Genomic DNA, 20573 nt, shown 5'->3' on the forward strand with positions numbered 1-20573 from the left:
TCCCATGAATTAGCCTTTTATATCTGTGACCTTGGAAAGATAAAACATGGTCACCAAATGTTATAGAGCCAGAAAGATTTTCCTGACCACATGACCTGATCAGGAAAAACTCATGGTCCTAAAGAGTTGATTGTCATCAACGAACCGTATGAGTTTACATAGTAAGATGTAAGGGCAATTTTTTGTTCACACAGGAAACCACTAATACTGGAACGATCTCTGTCCTACTGGTCTGTGTACACAGAAGACTGTTTGGGACCAGGTAATCTCAAGATGGTGCAAATGGCAAGACAGGCACAGTATAGAGTTACAATTTTCAAGATGATCTAATATTTTCCTACTATGTTTCTTTGTACTTTTTTAAAAATCATTGCAGTCTGGTTCAGCTGCGAAACTGCCCAGCAGTGGTGGTGCTGTGGTGGGCTTGTATCTGGATCAAGGAAGACTGGTAAGACTTATACTTTCACATCTTAAACAAAACTGTATACTGTGTACGCAGTGAAATCAATGTAAAAGAGCTGAATTGTTTGTCATACTTTGGTCACTTTATTTTGATAGTCCCGCATAAATGGTTAATTGATGCTCAAACTATCAACTGCAACTCTGTTATATAACTTGACTCAACTTGAAACACCACAGCTTCCTACGGTTAGAGCTAAAGTTTGTTGATAGTACTTGAGCATCTATGAACGGGTCCATCTGTAGGCTCTATTATAGAGGACTATCCAAATCCAGTGTTGCCCATACAGTAGTAATGTTGTGCATGTCTTTGCTTTCACACTAGGTGGAGATGAGGAAAGCGTTCTGTGTGATTGTACCATATAACCTATCTGGTACCATTGCAACCAACAGCCAAGTATGATTTTAAATGATCTATAAATCTGGAGCTAAGATAACACAGCATTATATTTTTCTATTCACGTGGGCAGATTTGTAGCCCATGATATCCTGTATGAATGGTATATGATGAGACATGAATGTGCCAGGTAATGGTTTGTGAGTCATTTTATAAATGTAACACATTGTCTTTTTATGAACATTGAATACATATGGGTTATTAATTTATTAGGCAAATGCAGTTTATTAGTAGCCTAATTTCACTTATTTATTGTTCCATATTAGACTGGGTCTAACGTTACTCTGTATTACATATTGCTCACTATCTACAATTCTCTTTTATTTTTGGCTCAAGCTATACTGAATAGTCCCATACAGAGAAGAGGCGAAAATTCATAATAAATCCCGTGCGCTCTGCACGTATCTTTCCTTTTTAAATTCAAATCGCATTAGCAGACATAATTTGAGTTTCTGGGGGCGGGGATGGAGCGACCGCACTTGCTCACAAAAATGATCGGTTGTAGACTATTAGATATCTTTCCCCACCACTCGCTACAGTATCGTAGACTGGATCTAGTCTGAAACCAATGGAATCCTGAATCATGGCTGCAAAAGAGGATCTATTTAGCAAAATCATCCCGCGAAGCCTTCGGCCGAAAGTATCGGGCACTGTGAAATATGGATCGAATTTGGACGTCCTCTTATCGATGGGTTTCCCCAAAGCCAGGGCGTAAGTAGGCTACTGTGTACTTTATCCGAGTCACTCGTAGAGATGAACACTAGCTCTTTGGGTATAGTTTTAGCATGTGTTAAAATGACAATTTTCATTGTTAAAAATAATGCTTTCTGACGCACTGTCGTATTTCACCTTTGAAGGCAAAGTATTGATCCTCATTCTCTTTCTCACCATGCGCAATTGGCTGGCAGTTGCCTACTTTTCCTCATGACCAGAAACTCTCACGCAACCTGTACTCAGGGGTAGAGGTAGACGTATTATACAAAACTAAAACCCGGGATACTCAAGTTAGTATAATATGTTACGTTGGTAGGGTATATATTATTTTTGGATCCATTTCGTATGATGTGTTACGAATTACAATTCATATGATGTGTTACGAATTACAATTCATATGATGTGTTGCGAATTACAATTCGTATGATGTGTTACTGAATTTAAAATGGATTAAATTTAGATTGTCTATTACTGGCCTACACAAATTGCACCATAATGTCAGTAGAAATATGCTTTTAGAATTCTTTTACAAATTAATAAAAAATGAAAAGCTGAAATGTCGAGTCAATAAGTAGTCAATCCCTTTGTTATGGCAAGCCTAAATAAGTTTAGGAGTAAAAATGTAGCACTTAACAAGTCACATAATAAATTGCATGGACTCACTCTGTGTGCAATAATAGTCTTGAGGATTTTTGAATGACTACCTCATCTATGTACCCCACACATACAATGTATATGTAAGGTCTCTCAGTCGAGCAGTGAACTTCAAACACAGTTTCATCCACAAAAGAAGGGTACCTATTCGTAGTAAAAAAAAATGTAGACATTGAAAATCCCTTTGAGCATGATGAAGATAATAATTACACGTTTGATTGTGTTTCAATATACCCAGTTACTACAAAGATACAGGCATCCGGAGAGGAAGGAAACCACTCAGGGATTTCATGGTGGTGACTTTAAAACAGTTACAGAGTTTAATGGCTGTGAACTGAGGATGGATCAACAACATTATAGTTACTCCACAGTACGAACCTACATGAGTGAAAAGAAGGAAGAGTTTACAGAATAAAAATATTCCAAAACATGCATCCTGTTTGCAATAACGCACTAATGTTAAACTGATCAAAAATTAGGTAAAGAAATGAACTTTTTTTCCCGAATACAAAGTGTTATGTTTGGGGAAAATCCAACACATCACTGAGTACCACTCTTCATATTTCCAAGCATGGTGGTGGATGCATCATGTTATGGGTATGCTTGTCATTGGCAATGACTAGGGAGTTTTTTAGGATAAAAATAAACAGAATAGAGCTAAGCAAAGGTAAAATTCTAAAGGAAAACCTGGTTCATTCTGCTTTTCAACAGACAATGGGAGGAAAATTATTCACGTTTCAGCAGGACAATAACCTAAAATACTAGGCCAAATACTGGAGTATACTGCCATATACTGGAGTTGCTTACCAAGATGACATTGAATGTTCATGAGTGGCCTAGTTACAGTTTTTACTTAAATCAGCTTGAGAATCTATGGCAAGACATGAAAATGGCTGGCTAGCAATGATCAACAACCAACTTGATGGAGCTTGAAGAATTTCAAAAAGAATAATGTACTATTATTGTACAATCCAGGTGTGTAAAGCTCTTAGAGACTTACCCAGAAAGACACAGCTATAATCCCTGCCAAAAGGTGATTCTAACGTGTTGACTGAGGGGTGTGGAATAATTATGTAAATTAGATATTTCTATATTTAATTTTCAATACATTTGCAAAAATGTCTAATAACATGTTTTCACTTAGTCATTTTGGGGTATTGTGTGTAGATGGGCGAGGAAAAATATATTTCATCCATTTTGATTTCAGACTGCAACACAACAAAATGTGGAATAAGTCAAGGGGTATGAATACCTTTTGAAGGCACTGTATGATATGTTATGACTTCCAATTTGTTTTGGCTAACGTTAGCTAGGTGGGTAATGCTAATGTTAGCTAAGTGGTTACTGTTAGCTAGGCTAGGGGTTAGTGTTAGGTTAGGAGTTAGGAGTTAAGTTAAAGGGTTAAGATTGGGGTTAGGGGAAGGGTTAGCTAACATGCTAAGTAGCTAAAAAGTAGTAAGTACTTGCAAAATGCTGAAGTTGTCCGTGATGAGATTCAGGCTGTGTTCACTTATACGACCATCCACCTACCTTTTTGTTTTTACCTTAAGTAATAGCCTGGCCTCATAGAATAGATGTAACAATCTGGGCAATTTGGGCCACTCAAATTAGTATGATATGGTAGCCCTTTACAGTCTTACACGTATACTTGTTGAAATTGGAAGATGTGGGGACTAATAAACACCTAAATTGGAAGTTAGTGGCCGTACAGTAACATGCTATACATGACGTCATATCTCTGGCTCTGCGCTTCACAGCGCTGTATGGGTTTTACAAGCAGCCCATAAGTAATTTCATGTGACCATTAACTGTTGTTAAAAAAACTAAAATCAACACTAGAAAATCAAGACAAACAACCAACACCATTAAAACAAGTAACTCGAATGTTGCGTGTTCGAATCTCATCGCAGACAATTTTAGCTAATAAACAACTTTGCAACTACTTACTACTTTTTAGCTACTTTGCAACTACTTAGCATGTTAACTAACCCTTCCCCTAACCTTAACCCTAACCTTAATGCCTATCCCCTTCCTTAGCTAACATTAGCCCCCTAGCTAACTTTAGCCACAACAAATTGGAATTCGTAACTGATTATACGTATTGCAAATTCGTAATATATTGTACAAGTTGGAATTTGTAACATATCATACTAAATGGATCCACAAGTTAATACATACTATACAAAACGTAACATATTATACTAATTTCAGTGTCTCGGATTTGTTTTTACTGTATCGCGTCTATCCCTGAGTCCAGGTTGTCTTATGTAACAATACAAAACATAACATATCATATTAATTTGAGTGCCCCAGATGTTTGTTTACTATGTAACGTCTACTCTATGAAACCGGGCTGTCTCAATAGGTCATGTCATAGGCTACTGTAATCATGAATGTTGCTCTTGGTCTGAGTTGGACTTTGGTGCACAATAGACATTAATGGTAGTTGGTGGAGACTGTATGTAAGCTGGAATTCTTATAAATGCTGATGGTATTGATGAGATGAGATATACACTTCACCTACACAGATTTGATAGCCAACAGAAAACGTTTTTAAGTCTGGAAGAAACTGAAATTACGTGACCTTGAGAGAGAGAGACTGTGTGTCATATGGATCACGCTCAATTTTATGTTTTGAGCTGAATGGATTGACTGTTCTTGATGTGACCAAATTACTGCAGCACAGTATACAACTGTTATGTCAGCTGGGTCCTCACTTGGAGAGACTGAGACAGACCCACCATGTAAGGAAGCATTTACAGTTGTCCTCATGTCACCATTATAGAGAGTAAATACATTGTTAACTTTTCAAACTTATATCAATTGCATAATTTCTATGTGATCAGGATCACAACCCACATCATTGTTCAGTAAAATATGAAATATGCATCCCAGTGATTATTATCAAAGTTATTCACAATAGCATTATTTTACATCTCACACTTTTAAGTCCCAGTCTCAAATCTGTATTACCTCCATGACATTGAGGTCAGATGTCATAGGGAGTCTGTTGTGACTTGCATGCCGAATGGTCACAGACATTACGCATGTGCACACACACATGGCAGTAGGAATGCCTCGAGGCTCCCTTTGTCAGCAGAGAGAGAAAGAAAGAGGGAGAGAGAATGCCTAGAAGCTGTGAGAGAAGCCACAAGCTCTTTTACATTAGACAGCCCGTGACTGCTCGGCCATGACAGAGCAAGTTATTAATAACCTCTTCCTCTTTCTCTATCTCCCTCACTCAAGTATTGACCCCACTACATTTCCTGGCTGACTTAAAGGGACATACACTAGGAGATTCATCATATCTGCCACCTCTGTCACTGACTAGTGTTTTGGTCCAGGGAGGGGGAGTAGGGGTTGCCTGAGAGCATGTTGGAATCACTGGACGCTGTGCATGGACTGAAATAGTCAAGCAGTCGGATATTCACTTAGATGCTTAGGAGAATGACAATGCAGGAGGGGAACAAAGCTGGGTCAGCATCAACTGACATTTACTAGATATTCTATGGTGGGATGAACCACAGTAGCTACAGTGTGTGAGAGATATCACTGAGGAGTGAAAGAGCAAAAGGCAACAATGTACCGAATAATATCTGGGATGATGAAACTCAGTCACGAGGTGCTGTTTTTCAGACTTGCTTTTTCACATTGTCATTTTGCCAAACATACAACCCTTCAGCAGGGATTTGATTCCAGTCATACCTGGCGGTGCGTGCTGTGCACTCCCAAAATAAAGATAAATATAGCTGCAAACAGCCATGCCAGGGCTCACACTTTGGCCCCATAGCGCCACCACCAGGAGAAATTTGACACATTTCCCTAGGATGAACTGTACTCCTTACCACGCTTGCCAAATATCAGAACTCAACATCGAAAGATCATGCAATATGCTGCTGTTGGTTTTTGGACCAATTGTAATGATGTTGACGACTTTAAACGTCTTCTTCTCCACAACTGCTAGACCGATTCGCACCAAATTTGGTATATAGCATCTATGTACCGATATCTTTAAACACACGTTTTTCCAGGACTCTACCTCAAACAATATGTCTGCTATGAGCCAATGAGCTTGCATTAATGTTTTTCTGCCATATGGCGCCACCATGTGGCCAATCTGAACCATACAGTACAGGTTAGCTGGACTCATACCCCTGAGCATGTGTGCAAAATGTATCACTCGAAGTCAAACAGATAAAGAGATATCAACATGTGCCCGTTATAGCACCACTGTGTGGTTGACCTGAATGTGCTTGCATACGTTGAGTATAGACAGTGATTGGAACATCAAGTTTTGTTACAGTACAAATATCTGTGTGTGATTTATATGCATTTATGTGCCAGACCACGCCCACATTAATATTTATTGGTCAGTAGCGGCCATGTTGTTTGAGATGCTAGCCTGGAAAATATTGGGTTGAGAGACCTTAGTCCATACATACTATATATCATGTTTCACGCAAATCGGTCATTCGCTGCCAGAGGAGTAGTGTTTTAACAAAGAATTACAAATGGCAGAAAATCCATCATTGCGGACCTTATGGATTCTTGAGGCTCATTTGTTCCTTGTGAGGAGAGGAACCTATGTACCGACTAGGGTTGCAAAGGATCGGAAACTTTCTGGTAAATTTTGCTGAAATTTTCCATGGGAAACAAAGCCCTGGAATATGGGGAATTTTGCTTAAATTCATCAAAAAAATTAGTGAACAAAATTAGTATAACAGTGAACCTTTTTTTGTGGGATACACATAAGGCAATTCTAGGTCTTGTGGCATATTTTGGTTAAACTATCCCCAATTCAATGGAATTGCAACCCTCTGCATGCACAGTGCATTCTTCCATCACATGTACAGCTGATTCACAAGATCTTGCATACTAATGAGATGCTATTGAGCCCACACTACTACACTGTATGAGCTAAGGACTACATGCTTTCTGGTAAGTTTTGATTACAATACTGGGTGGGGTGAATATATTTTATATGACATACATTATTTTTTGTTAATTAGTAAATAATAGCCTACAGCAAAGTGTGTTTAAATAATTTCTAACTTGTTACCATGATTTGCTACCATGTGGGTTTTTAGCTTGGTTGAGACTGCTAACCGAGGATTGTTAATTCACCTGTTTCCATACAAGTGTCATTTAAAAAACAATTCTCACAAAGGAGTTATTTAACCTAACTGCTTAACTATTTATCTGTACATGGAATTGTATTTTTTTTAAAGCATTTTTTTCTATTCTTTACAGGAAAATGCCACGGCACTATCTGATGTGTGGAGACATTTCACTGCAGCTAATGTAGAAGAAAAAGCAGTGTAAATACTGTGCCAAATCATATGTGAAGAATGCAACAAAGATGCAGAATCATCTGGCCAAGTGCATAAAATTCCCCCAGCGCTCACGACAAGCAACCTCTGACAAAAGTCCCTCTACTTCTATTCAAGGTGGAAAATTATGAATCAGATGACTTATTGATAGCAACAGCTCATGGTCCTCCTGGAATCAGATGTTTTTTTGACTCAATGGAGGAACGTAGTCAGAGAAATGCTGATGAATGTCTTGCTTGAGCTGTGTATGCAACTGGTTCACCTCTGATGCTCACAGGTAATGTGAGTCCTTTTCTCACGTCACATCTATTGTTGCTTTTTGAGCCTGACAACGAGACATCCTCAACAAGTTTGGAAAGTAACTGAAGATGAGGCCTCAGAGTCTGATGTTCAAGAGGTGGACATTGAGGAGGTCCAGGGAGAAGACATGGAAGCCTGAGAGGAGGACAACCAAAGCTTTAGTTTCTGGACTATAATTTTACAGATGTATGTTGAAAACATTTTTGGGAGATGCGATGGATCATTGGGGATCATTCAATATTCCCTTTCTTTTGTTGTTCAGTGAAATAATCCCATGTGAATAGTCAACTCATTTAATTAAAGTTCAATTCATAACTAAATTGTTTTTTTTATTTCTATTGGAAGGATTTAGTCATTGGCAATTATGTCTACTTTTGATAAGGTAATATGTTTCTGTCTCCATATGATATGGTAAATATATCCAATGCAAAAAACATCTACATTTAAATGGTATTAATATTAATTTGCATATATTTTCTGTTAATTCCCAGATATTCCCGTTAATTCCCACGGAAAGTTTCCACCTCTGAATATTCCCCAAAATGTGCAACCCTAGTACCAACCTTTCAAATTTTGCAGTTTCAATTGCTTGTTATAGTGCCACCATCTGGCCAATTGGCATGACATTGCATTAGGGAGTGTGGGCCATGGGCCTTTACCATCATGCCAAGTTGCACCTTCCTAAACCTTACCATCTCACGGGAATGAGCATTTTTACCAAATAAGTAACATTTTATTTCTCACATGCGCCGAATACAACAGGTGTAGACTTTACTGTGAAATGCTTACTTACGAGCCCTTAACCAACAATACAGTTCAAGAAATAGAGTTATATTTACTAAATAAAATAAAGGATTTAAAAAAAATAAAAAGTAAAAAATAACTAACGAGGCTATATACAGGGGGTACAAGTACCAAGTTGATGTGCGGGGGTAAAAGCTCCAGGATCCAGTTGCAGAGGGAGGTATTTAGTCCCAGGGTCCTTAGCTTAGTGATGAGCTTTGTGGGCACTATGGTGTTGAATGCTGAGCTGTAGTCAATGAACAGCATTCTCACATAGGTGTTCCTTTTGTCCATTTGTGAAAGGGCAGTGTGTAGTGCAGTGGTCTGCTAGAAACATGTAGGTATTACAGACTGTCAGTGAAGACACTTGCCAATTGTTCCATGCATGGGCTCCTGAGTGGCACAGCGGTCTAAGGTTCGAATCCAGGCTGAATCACACCCGTCTGTGATTGGGAGTCCCAAAGGGCGGCGCACAATTGGCCCAGCGTCGTCTGGGTTTGGCCGGGGTAGGCCGTCATTGTAAATAAGATTTTGTTCTTTACTGACTTGCATAGTTAAATAAAGGTAAAACAATTGCTCTGAGTACAATCCTGGTAATCCGTCTGGCCCTGCGGCCTTGTGAATGTTGACCTGTTTAAAGGTCTTGCTCACATCGGCTACGGATAGCGTGATCACACAGTTATTCGGAACAACTGGTGCTCTCATTCTTTCTTCAGTGTTGTTTGCCTCAAAGTGAGCATAAAAGGCATTTCGCTCGTCTGGTAGGCTCGTGTCTGGGTTTCCCTTTGTAGTCCATAATAGTTTGCAAGCCCTGTCACATCTGACAAGCGTCAGAGCTGGTGTAGTAGGATTTTAGTCCCGTATTGACACTTTGCCTGTTTGATGGTCCGTCTGAGGGCATAGCGGGATTTCTTATAAGCATCCGGATTAGTGTCCCGCTCCTTGAAAGCGGCAGCTCTAGCCTTTAGCTTGGTGTGAATGCTGCCTGTAATCCATGGCTTCTGGTTGGGATATGTATGTGCGGTCACTGTGGGGATGACGTCATTGATGCACTTATTGATGAAGCTGGTGACTTAGGTGGTATACTCCTCAATGCCATTGGATGAATCACTGAACATATTCCAGTCTGTGCTAGCAAAACAATCCTTCAGCGTAGCATACATGTCATCTGATCACTTCCATATTGAGCGAGTCACTGGTACTTCCTGCGTTAGTTTTTGCTTGTAAGCAGGAATCAGGAGGATAGCACTATGGTCAGATTTGCCAAATGGAGGATGAGGGGGAGCTTGTATGCATCTCTGTGTGTGGGGTAAAGGTGGTCTAGAGTTTTTTTCCCTCTGGTTGCACATGTGACATGCTGGTAGAAATACGGTAAAACGGATTTAAGTTTGCCTGCATTGAAGTCCCCGGCCACTAGGAGCGCCGCTTCCGCTTCTTATTTGCTTATGGCCCCATGAGTGCGGTCTTAGTGCCAGCATCGGTTTGTGGTGGTGAATAGACGACGACAAAAAATATACATAAACTCTCTTGGTTGATGTGGTCTATGAGCAATAACGCGAGACTGTTATTGACAAATAGACACACACCCCCACCCCTGTTCTGTCCTGCCGCTGCACGGAAAACCCAGCTAAATGTATATTATCCATGTCATCTTTCAGCCCTGACTCCGTGAAACATACGACATTACAGTTTTGAGTATTTTTTTAGTATAAAAAAAAAAACTTTTACCCCTTTTTCTCCCCAATTTCGTGTTATCCAATTGGTAGTTACAATTTTGTCTCATTGCTGCAACTCCTGTACGGACTTGAGAGGCAAAGGTCGAGAGCCGTGCATCCTCCAAAACACAACCCAGCCAAGCCACGCTGCTTCTTGACACAATGCCCGCATAGCCCGGAACACAGCCGCACCAATGTGTCGGAGGAAACACCGTACACCTGGCGACCGTGTCAGCGTGCTTTGAGCCCGTCCCGCCACAGGAGTTGCTAGAGCGTAATGGGGAAAGAACATCCCTGCCAGCCAAACCCTAACCTCCCCTAACCCGGACGACACTGGGCCAATTGCGCACCACCCCATGGGTCTCCCGGTCGTAGCCGGCTGCGACAGAGCCTGGACTCGAACCAGGATCTCTAGTGGCACAGATAGCACTGCGATGCAGTGCCTTCGACCACGATGCAGCAGGTAGCCTAGTGGTTATAGCATTGGACTAGTAACCGAAAGGTTGCAAGATTGAATCCCCGAGCTGACAAGGTAAAAATCTGTCGTTCTGCCCCTGAACAAGGCAGTTAACCAACTTGTTCTTAACTGACTTGCCTAGTTAAAGAAAGATAAAATAAACGTAAAAAAAACTGCCACTCGTGGGGCAGACATTAGTTTTTAAATGTCCCGTTGGTAGGAGAGTCTCAAACAGAGATCATCCTGTTTATTTTCCAGTGATTGCACGTTGGCCAATAGAACAGATGGTAGAGGTGGGTTACCCACTGGCTGACAAATTGTCTGTCACAAGGCATGCTGATCTCTGCCCCCTATATTTCCATATTTTCTTCACGCGAATGACAGGGATTTGGGCCTGTCTCGGAGAAGCAGTATATCCTTCGCGTTGGACTCATTAAAGAAAAAATCTTCATCCAGTTCGAAGTGAGTAATCTCTGTTCTGATTTCGGTCCTAAGTGACGGTAGCAGCAACATTATGTACAAAATAAGTTACAAACAATGCGTAAAATCACAAAAAATAGCACAGTCGGTTAGGAGCCCTTCCGGCACCATTGTAAATCCAAGGAGAATCGGAATAATGAACGCCTACAAACATAATAGTGTTTCAGCCAGCTTCGCTGCTTGAACCACTAATGAATGTAAATTTTTTTAGGGCACCCCAAGGGCCAATGATTTGACCCTGCACGTGATGCTTCTCGGTTGGTTGTGCCATGCACTCAGTATACTGGTGTAGTTGTGTCTAATGTACAACTCTGCCCATAGGGGAAAAAACCCTCTCTCATTTCACTTCATTGTCTGTTTGGCATCAGTTCCTTTTTATTTGGTTGATGGTAAATAATGCACTAAACATACAACACAAGAATAGAGGCTATGAAACCCTGAATAGAGGATATGAGGTGCTCTATTCTTGTGTTGTATGTTTAGTGCCTAATTGTTTCAAGACAAGACAATCAATTAAAATGGCATTTAGCAAAGAAAATGTTTATGCCACTTGCTTAGACTCCAACAATGACCAGATACCCTATTTGCTGCCACTGGCTGACATCATTCTCACAGTCTACAAACAAATTACTCTTTTGGTTTGAATTTACACCAAGAGTTCAAAACAATACGCCTCAGAGATGCTTTTGTGAAAGGCTGCCCTTGAGGTTTGTCGTTTCTCCCTCAGTATTTGCCACGACTGACTAAAACAGTGTTCATTAATTGGAACACATTGGTACTGTTTTGATTTGATTCATTAGCCTCCTCATTGGACAGTGTTCATTGGACAGTGTTCTTCCCATCTGAATTCCTCTGTTCTTGAGCTGCTATCTCATAATCAAGCTCTGAGTTTCCAATACTCTCTGGGGACTTCGTTTATACTGCGTTCCATGGCTTGGTCTGATGCAGGCTTTCAGATTCTCTTCCAAGTCTTCTACTACTTGGTTTAAGCTGATGATGACCAAAAATATATTTAGGAAGACATAGCCTGTACAGTTTCTTTTTAACAATATATTTACTCTATATCTATATTCTGTATAACTGTGTACTGTATATGTTTTTATGATTATATTTACTCTAAGGAAAAGCTGGAAAAGAGTAGGTATATAATATCTCATTATTCTGCACATGACTCTTTTCCAGGGATGTTCACCACACATTTCGTGTGTAGTAGTAAATGCGGCTTTCACCAATTAACTATGCTCACCGCATAATCCAAAATTACAATGCACTGCAGCTTCTAGGGATATTTCTGGCTCATATGATTTGGTTTAGTGAAGGCAAACACTGTTTTTGACATCTCTGAAAATTGCAGCCTAGTCGCAGTTCAAGTAACACAGTATGCTTACAATGCCGTCTTAGAGCATTCCCCCCGGCTTCTGAGCAGTTTACTTTGTCATTTTTTATCTCCACACCTCTGTAATGTTCGGAGTATTTGCCGGAGAGGTTTGTGGAAAATTGTGTAAATATGCTGGTACCTACAGTATGTGCTGTTCCTGTCTTGTCTTCCTCTGTAATGATGAGTGGGACATATCTGTTAACTGTGGCTGGAAAGTCTGAAGTGTTGGAGCATGAGGGGACGACATAAGGGCTGACACAGTGGAACCTATATTTTAAAGGGAATTGCTCTAGCTGCCTCCCCCTTCTTAAGCAGCAACATTGGATGTAGAATAGTGCTTTTATTATGCATGAATCTTTTTTTGGTGTTTTTGTTCAGGTCATTTTCTCTGTCTTTGAAATAGTTATGTAAATGAGATTCCTTGGATTGTTTTAACATATTGTTTAACATATCAGTGGGGTTCACTTTTTTGCCACAGGAGCCATTAGTTATTTTATCATACATACTTTTATTTTTATTTTTTATTTAAACTTTATTTAACCAGGAAGGGCTCATTGAGATTAAAATCTATTTTTCAAGAGCGCCCTGGCCAAGATAGGCAGCACCAAGTCATTACACAAAAATTACAGACAGACAACATGGAAAAACTACAAGTAATCGAGTAAAAACCATTGAATTCACAAGAGTATAAAACAGCAAATTAAAAACATTGACAGGTCAGGGAATCAGCCTCAAAATCCTTCATCAGTGATTTAAAAACACCAATCGGGTGTTTTACTAAATTTACTAAACACCAAGCCCTTTTACTAAATTCAGTTCGGACATTTGGAACAGTTACCAGGATAAAGTCCAGCGAACGAAGAGAGTACCCACCACATTTCTGAACAATAAAAATGCACAAATAAAAAGGTAGTAAACCCAAAATGGCTTTGTAAATAAAAATATACCAGTGACTGAGCCTACGAGTGACTAGAGAAGGCCAGCCAACCCTGGTATACAAAGTGCAGTGGTGCGCAAGGGTTTTGCAGTTTAAATATTACAATTCTAAGAGCAAACGATACATTTATATGCCAACTTTGCACTAACGTTACATTAACGCTGCATCACTGCATCACTCTGTAGCAGGAGGATCAACCTAGGGTGTGTAAATGTCATGTGTTTCATTCCAAAGTGAGGTACATCACTGAATATAATAATGCCTTTAAAGTTCTGTCTGGAAACTCAGGACACCACATAACGTAATCATTGTTCTCCAATATCACGCAACAAGACCAGTTAAAGAGGCTATACAGGACCTTTGGATAGAAGTATTGTCCTGAAATGACTTCACTGGCCAGAGAGTGGCAAACGTTCCAAAGGATTTGTGTGTTTTCATGAGATAATAAATTGATTCATATTATATCATGAACCTCACAGCCAAGATTCAAGCAAACATTGAACGTAAATGATTAGCAACTCAACCTCCATAGTGTATCTTTGGTCTGTCCAGACACTCAGATACCATATCATGTTGTCATTGTTGTCTCCAATATCACACAGTATGGTCAGTTAAGAAGACTCTTCTTTAAAATCCCGTGGGTGACCTGCACAAAGAGATGTGTGCCAGTCTGCTCTCCTCAATGCTGCCTATTGTCTCGCCAGTCTGACGAGGCCTGGCCACAGTTGCTGACATACCCGCAGGTGCCCGCCCTGGTATATTTTGGGACTGACAGCTGTGCTCCTTCGGTCCCCTCTGCTACTAGTACCGTCTCTGCCCCTTTCTGTCCCCCCGGCCTGCGAGGCAGCTGTTGTTTGCATTAAGTCGTACAGGGTTCGCTCAGAGTGAGACTGACGGCGTTGCATCTGTTCAGTGATGCCATCAGCAACAGACCACTAGGAGCTTTGCAACAGACACATTGGAGACAAAGCACATTTACAATCCAGCCTTTCTGTACCTTCACCTCACACATGCACTAGCAGTAGCTGAGCTGATCCTGCTTGAAAATACACCATCTTGTGTGGATGCAATGTGGTCCATTGGTAACTGCTTTTTAGCTTGCCATCCTTTTTCTCTCTTTATGTATTTGTCTTTGTGTGTGTCCTCTGTGTGTGTGTGTGTGTGTACTCTGTGTGTGTGTGTGTCCTCTGTGTGTGTGTGTGTGTGTCCTCTGTGTGTGTGTGTGTATGCTGTGTCTGTGTTTGTTTGTATCGTTGTGGCTGCGCCATATGTGTCTGTGCTATCTTTGCCAGAACTATGACAGCCAATTCAAGAGCTAGTGTCCTTCCAGCCTCATGCTTCCAGCATACTGCGGCATCCAAACCGCTGACTGGAGTCACTATGTTTGGACATAGGGAGCTCCAAATCCCTGTCAGTTTGCTGGACATTGGGTCCAAATGATCTGAGATGAAGTTACAATTGATGCGCTTTTAATTACAATTTGATATGATGACAGGCGTGCGTGAATGACAAAATGATTATGTCAAAATGCATTTGCCCTCATACTGTGTGCCTGTGCAATGATATGCAGATGTCCATATATTATGCAGCCTACTTTATCATTGTTATGTACACAGTACATAGCTACTGTATGTATACTGTAAACATGTATACATATGTGTAGCATACTTGATCCAGTTTTCACCTACTTCCCTACTAGCAATGTGAAAAACAAAGGTGTGTACCAACCCAGAGTCAGAAACAACTCACTGGAGAAACAACAATGTGTTTTATAGCCTAAATAATGCCATTAGGATTAGTGACAGAGATTCTGCTGATTTCTGTGAATGTAGTCTAGGCACTGAACCAGAGGGGGTTTCTTGACTCTGTACTAGAGCCGTAATGACAAGGCAAGTGTGTTTGAGGCTTGGTTTGGCAAGCACAAGGTACTTACAGCTGTGGAGCATCTTTCCTTAACCAGCAGTCTCTTCATCGGATTTTTATCAAAGAGGCTAGCATTAAAATGTATAATGCATGCTGTACAGTGCATTCGGAAAGTATTCTAAAATGTATTCAATTGTTTTGTTTTTCTGCTCATCAATCTACACACAATACCCCATAATGACAAGGCAATTTTTTGTTTTTATGTTTGAAAAATGTGTTTAAAAAAAAAACAGAACTCTCACATTAAAGTATTCAGCCTCGAGTCTTCTTGGGTATGACGGTACAAGCTTGGCATGCCTGTATTTGGGGAATTTTTCCCATTCTCTCTGCAAATTCTCTCAATCTCTGCCAGGTTGGATGGGGAGCGTCTCTGCACAGCTATTTTCAGGTCTCTCCAGAGATCTTCGATCTGTGGACAAATCATTTGAGCATAATTGTAGCACGGTAGATAATTGCAGTCAGTGTGGTAGAGCACAGTGAGGGGAGTTTTGTCTGAACAGTAAGTCCTTCATTTACTCCTCAACTCTTCCTCTAGACGTCAATGAAATGCATAATGAGAGGAAAACACAGCAGAGAATTAGTCGTCAGTAAAAGCCTTAATGTTTTTGCTCATGGGGCTCTGAATCCAGCGAGAGTCTGCATGTGAGAGTGGGCTTACAAATATTCTACATTGACACGTTATGAATAAGAATATGTGTGCGTGCGTGTGTACGTGCGTGTCTGCCCGCCTGCCCGCCTGCCTGCCTGCCTGCCTTCATGCCACAGTGCAATAAGATGTGTTATTCCAATGTTCCAATGCTGTTTAAATTGTGCAGTTCAATATTTAGTTCAATTAAATTCCCCACCCCCTAACTTTCAATTCAAAACACATCTTCACTGCTCCTGGGAGTAGATCAACAAATTCCTCTCAAGTTATTATACTACTTCCTCGGGTGTCTGTTTTGACTGTGAGAGTAGAGGCAGGCAAACACATAGAGGTTGTAACAATGTACAGGAAAACAGGAAAAAGATGATCCGTTCTATTAACGTGAGGAGGACGGAATTCTTCCACCATCACAGCACAATGCAAGAGGAAACAAAGTCTCCCAGAAGAAATATAACCTTCTGTGAGTAGAACAAAGCAGTTACACCCCCACATTGACCTGTCCCAGATAAGATCATGAACAAGTTCAGATATTGCCGTTATCATTACCGATATTACTATTTTCTTTATATTTTTATGGCTGCTGTCAGTCATCTTTGCATGCTTTACAATTTGAGATTTTGAAAGAGGAGCATACTCAGAGAGAGAGAGGGGGGTGGGGTGCAAGCCCATGGTGTTTCACTCTGGTCATGCTCTAGTGGTCAGTGGCTTAGCTTCAGTGTGACAGGGCCTCAAGGTCTCTGGCAGGTTTGTAAACAGGAACTGTCCGTATGCAGGGACCAGAGCCATGGGATTTCCCCGCAGAGCTGAGATGGGAGGGGTGAGAGTGTGTCTGTCTGGGTGGAGGTCAGCTGGTGTTGAAATGGTATGGGACATTTCTTGTGAATGGGTGGTGCGTGTGTGTTTGTGTGTGACTGGCAGGATGGGGGGTGATGGGGCACAACTGTTGTCAAACAAGGAGGAGGGGCCATTGAATATACAAAATTAGTTACATTTTCTAGCACACATCTTTTGAATGGGATGTCAGAGCTGAATTCGGGAGCCTTCTCATTGCTCCGATCATCCCTCACAGATATCCTGGTTATAATCTAAAGCACTTTTTCACAAATGTGTATGAGAGTTCCCTCGTCTGTCTGATACTGATAATGATACTGATATTAACTCAACCTCCATTCTCATTAGTTTACCATTTCCAGCCATGCAGTTTTCTGTTTTATAGTGTAGTAATGATCGTGTCACCCTTTTGAAAAGAGATAAGTGACAGAGAGAGAGAGCAACAAAAAAAGCTTTTGAGACAGGGATGCAGCTTTGGCCCCACCCTCTTCAACATATACAGTGAATCAGGAATCGCAGTTCCACAATAAATGCTTGTTTTGTTCGATGATGTCCATCATTTATGTCCATTTATGTCCAAATAGCTTCTTTTGTTAGGGTGTTTGGTAAACAAATCCAAAAGCGCGTTCTGGTCCAGTCGGACGAAAAGTTCAAAAAGTTATATTACAGGTCGAAGAAACTTGTCAAACGAAGTATAGAATCTATCTTTAGGATGTTTTTATCATAAATGTTCAATAATGTTCCAACCGGAGAATTCCATTTTCTGTAGAAAAGCAATGGAACCCCTTAGTCAAACAGCTCTCACCCGGCCACTCTTCACAGGAGCAGCCTGAAACAACGTTCTAAAGACGGTTGACATCTAGTGGAAGCCTTAGGAAGTCCAAAATAACCAATATCCCACTGTGTATTCGATAGGGGTAGGCCATCGTCTGGATTAGGGTTTGGCCGGGGTAGGCCATCATTGTAAATAAGAATTTGTTCTTAACAGACTTGCCTAGGTAAATCAAGGTTAATTAAATAAAACATCCCCACAGCATGATGTTGCCACCACTGTGCTTCACCGTAGGGATAGTGCCAAGTTTCCTCCTGACGTGATGCTTGGCATTCAGGCCAAAGAGTTCAATCTTGGTTTTATCAAACCAGAGAATCTTGTTTCTCATGGTCTGAGAGTCTTTGAGTGCCTTTTGGCAAACACCAAGCAGGCTGTCATGTGCCTTTTTACTAAGGAGTGGCTTTCTTCTGGCCACTCTACCATAAAGTCCTGATTGATGGTGTGCTGCAGAGATGGTTCTCCTTCTGGAAGGTTGTCCCCTCTCCACAGGGTAACTCTAGAGCTCTGTCAGAGTGACCATCGGGTTCTTGTTCACCCCTGTAACCAAGGCCCTTCTCCCCCAATTGCTCAATTTGGCCGGGCGGCCAGCTCTAGGAAGAGTCTTGGTAGTCTTGGTAGTTCTTCCATTTAAGAATGGTGGAGGCCACTGTGTTATTGGGGACCTTCAATGCTGCAGAAATGTTTTGGTACCCTTCCCCAGATCTGTCTCGACACAATCCAGTCTCGGAGCTCTATGGACAATTCTTTCGACCTCGTGGCTCGGTTTTTGCTCTGACATGCGCTGTCAACTGTGGGACCCAATTGAATTTACCACAGGTGGACTCCAATCAAGTTGTAGAAACATCTCAAGGATGATCAATGGAAACAGCATGCAGCTGAGCTCAATTTCGAGTCTTATAGCAAAGGGTCTGAATACTTATGTAAATAAGATATTTCCATTGAAAAGAAACTGTTTTGCTTTGTCACTATGGGGTATTGTGTGTAGATTGGTGAGGATGTTTTGTTCTTATCTATTTTAGAATAAGACTGTAACATAACAACATTTGGAAAAAGTCAAGGGGTCTGAATACTTTCCGAAGGCACTGTATATCAACAAATTGGCGAGATCACTCAATCAGTCTGCAGCACCCGGATAGAAGCTGAAGTCAAATGTCTACTGTTTGCTGATGATCTGGTTATTCTGTCCCCAACCAAGGAGGGCCTACAGCAGCACCTAGATCTTCAGCACATATTGCTAGGACCACAAATATTAATTCTGTCTAGACACCGTTGCCCTAGAGCACACAAAAAAAAGATATTTACCTCGGCCTAAACATCAGCACCACGGGTAACTTCCACAAAGCTGTGAACGATCTGAGAGACAAGGCAAGAAGGGCCTTCTACGCCATCAAAAGGAACATAACATTTGACATCCTATTTAGGATCTGGCTAAAAATACTTGAATCAGTTATAGAACTCATTGCCCTTTATGGTTGTGAGGTCTGGGGTCTGCTCACCAACCAAAGATTCACATAATGGGAAAAACATCTAATTAAGACTTTTACATGCAGAATTCTGCAAAAACATCTTCAGTGTACAACGTAAATCACCAATAATGCACGCAGAGCTGAATAAATAGCTGATCAAAATCCAGAAAAGAGATGTTAAATTCTACCACCACCTAAAAGGAAGTGATTCCCAAACCTTCTATAACAAAGCCATCACCTACAGAGATATGAACTTGAAGAAGAGTCCCCTAAGCAAGCTGGTCCTGGGGCTCTGTACACAAACACAAACACACCCCACAGAGCCCCAGGACATCAACACAATTAGACCCAACCAAATCAACAAAAATGTAATTACTTGACAAATTTGAAAGAATTTACCAAAAGTAAAACTGGAATGCTACTTGGCCGTAAACAGAGAGTACACAGTGGCAGAATACCTGACAACTATGACTGACCCAAAACGAAGGAAAGCTTTGACAGACTCAGAGAGCATAGCCTTGCTATTGAGAAAAGCTGATGTAGGCAGACCTGGCTCTCAAGAGAATACAGGCTACTGTATTTGCACACTGCCCACAAAATGAGGTGGAAACTGAGCTGCACTTCCTAACCTCCTGCCAAATGTATGACCATATTAGAGACACATATTTCCCTCAGATTACACAGACCCACAAAGAATTCCAAAACAAATCAAATTCTGATAAACTCCCGTATCTGTTGGGTGAAATACCACAGTTTGCCGTCACAGCTGCGAGATTTGTGACCTGTTGCCACAAGAAAAGGGCAACTAGTGAAGAACAAACACCATTTTAAATACAATCCATATTTATGTTTATTTAGTTTCCCTGTTGTACTTTGCACATCATTACAAGACTGTGCATAGCCATACTATGACATTTGAAAGGTGACTATTCTTTTGAAACTTGTGAGTGTAATGTTTACTGTTCATTTTTGGTGGATTATATCACTTTTGTTTATGGTCTATTTCACTGACTTTGGCAGTGTAAACATATGTTTCCCATGCCAATAAAGCCTGTTGAATTGAGAGCTCAAAAATATCTCAGGGTCTTAAGACTTGGACATTCCATGTTGTGTTTGCATTTGTGTCTGCATTTGTGACTTCACACCGTCTGTCTGCTGCCCTGGTTGGCCAAGAGTAGACTGAGAGGAGAGGAAGCCAGGGGTGATAATCATACACACAGTAGTGTTCTGAGCGTTAAATATCACACTGGAAGGCTTTAGTGCACATGGTA

The 20573-nt window shown here is 40.8% G+C and overlaps 1 protein-coding gene across 1 annotated transcript in view; it reads left to right on the forward strand.

The window, feature by feature from the left end:
- The first annotated feature begins 506 nt into the window (after window positions 1–506).
- LOC109905599 (ubiquitin-associated and SH3 domain-containing protein B) overlaps window positions 507–20573 on the forward strand; it is a 41428-nt gene continuing 21361 nt past the window's right edge. Inside the window, exon 1 of the mRNA XM_020503064.2 lies at window positions 507–1567. Within this exon, the coding sequence (XP_020358653.1) occupies window positions 1440–1567 (128 nt within the window). The 5' untranslated portion in view covers window positions 507–1439. The remainder of the gene's footprint in view (window positions 1568–20573) is intronic.

Source organism: Oncorhynchus kisutch, linkage group LG15 (genome assembly GCF_002021735.2).
Source record: "Oncorhynchus kisutch isolate 150728-3 linkage group LG15, Okis_V2, whole genome shotgun sequence".
Lineage (NCBI taxonomy): Eukaryota > Metazoa > Chordata > Actinopteri > Salmoniformes > Salmonidae > Oncorhynchus > Oncorhynchus kisutch.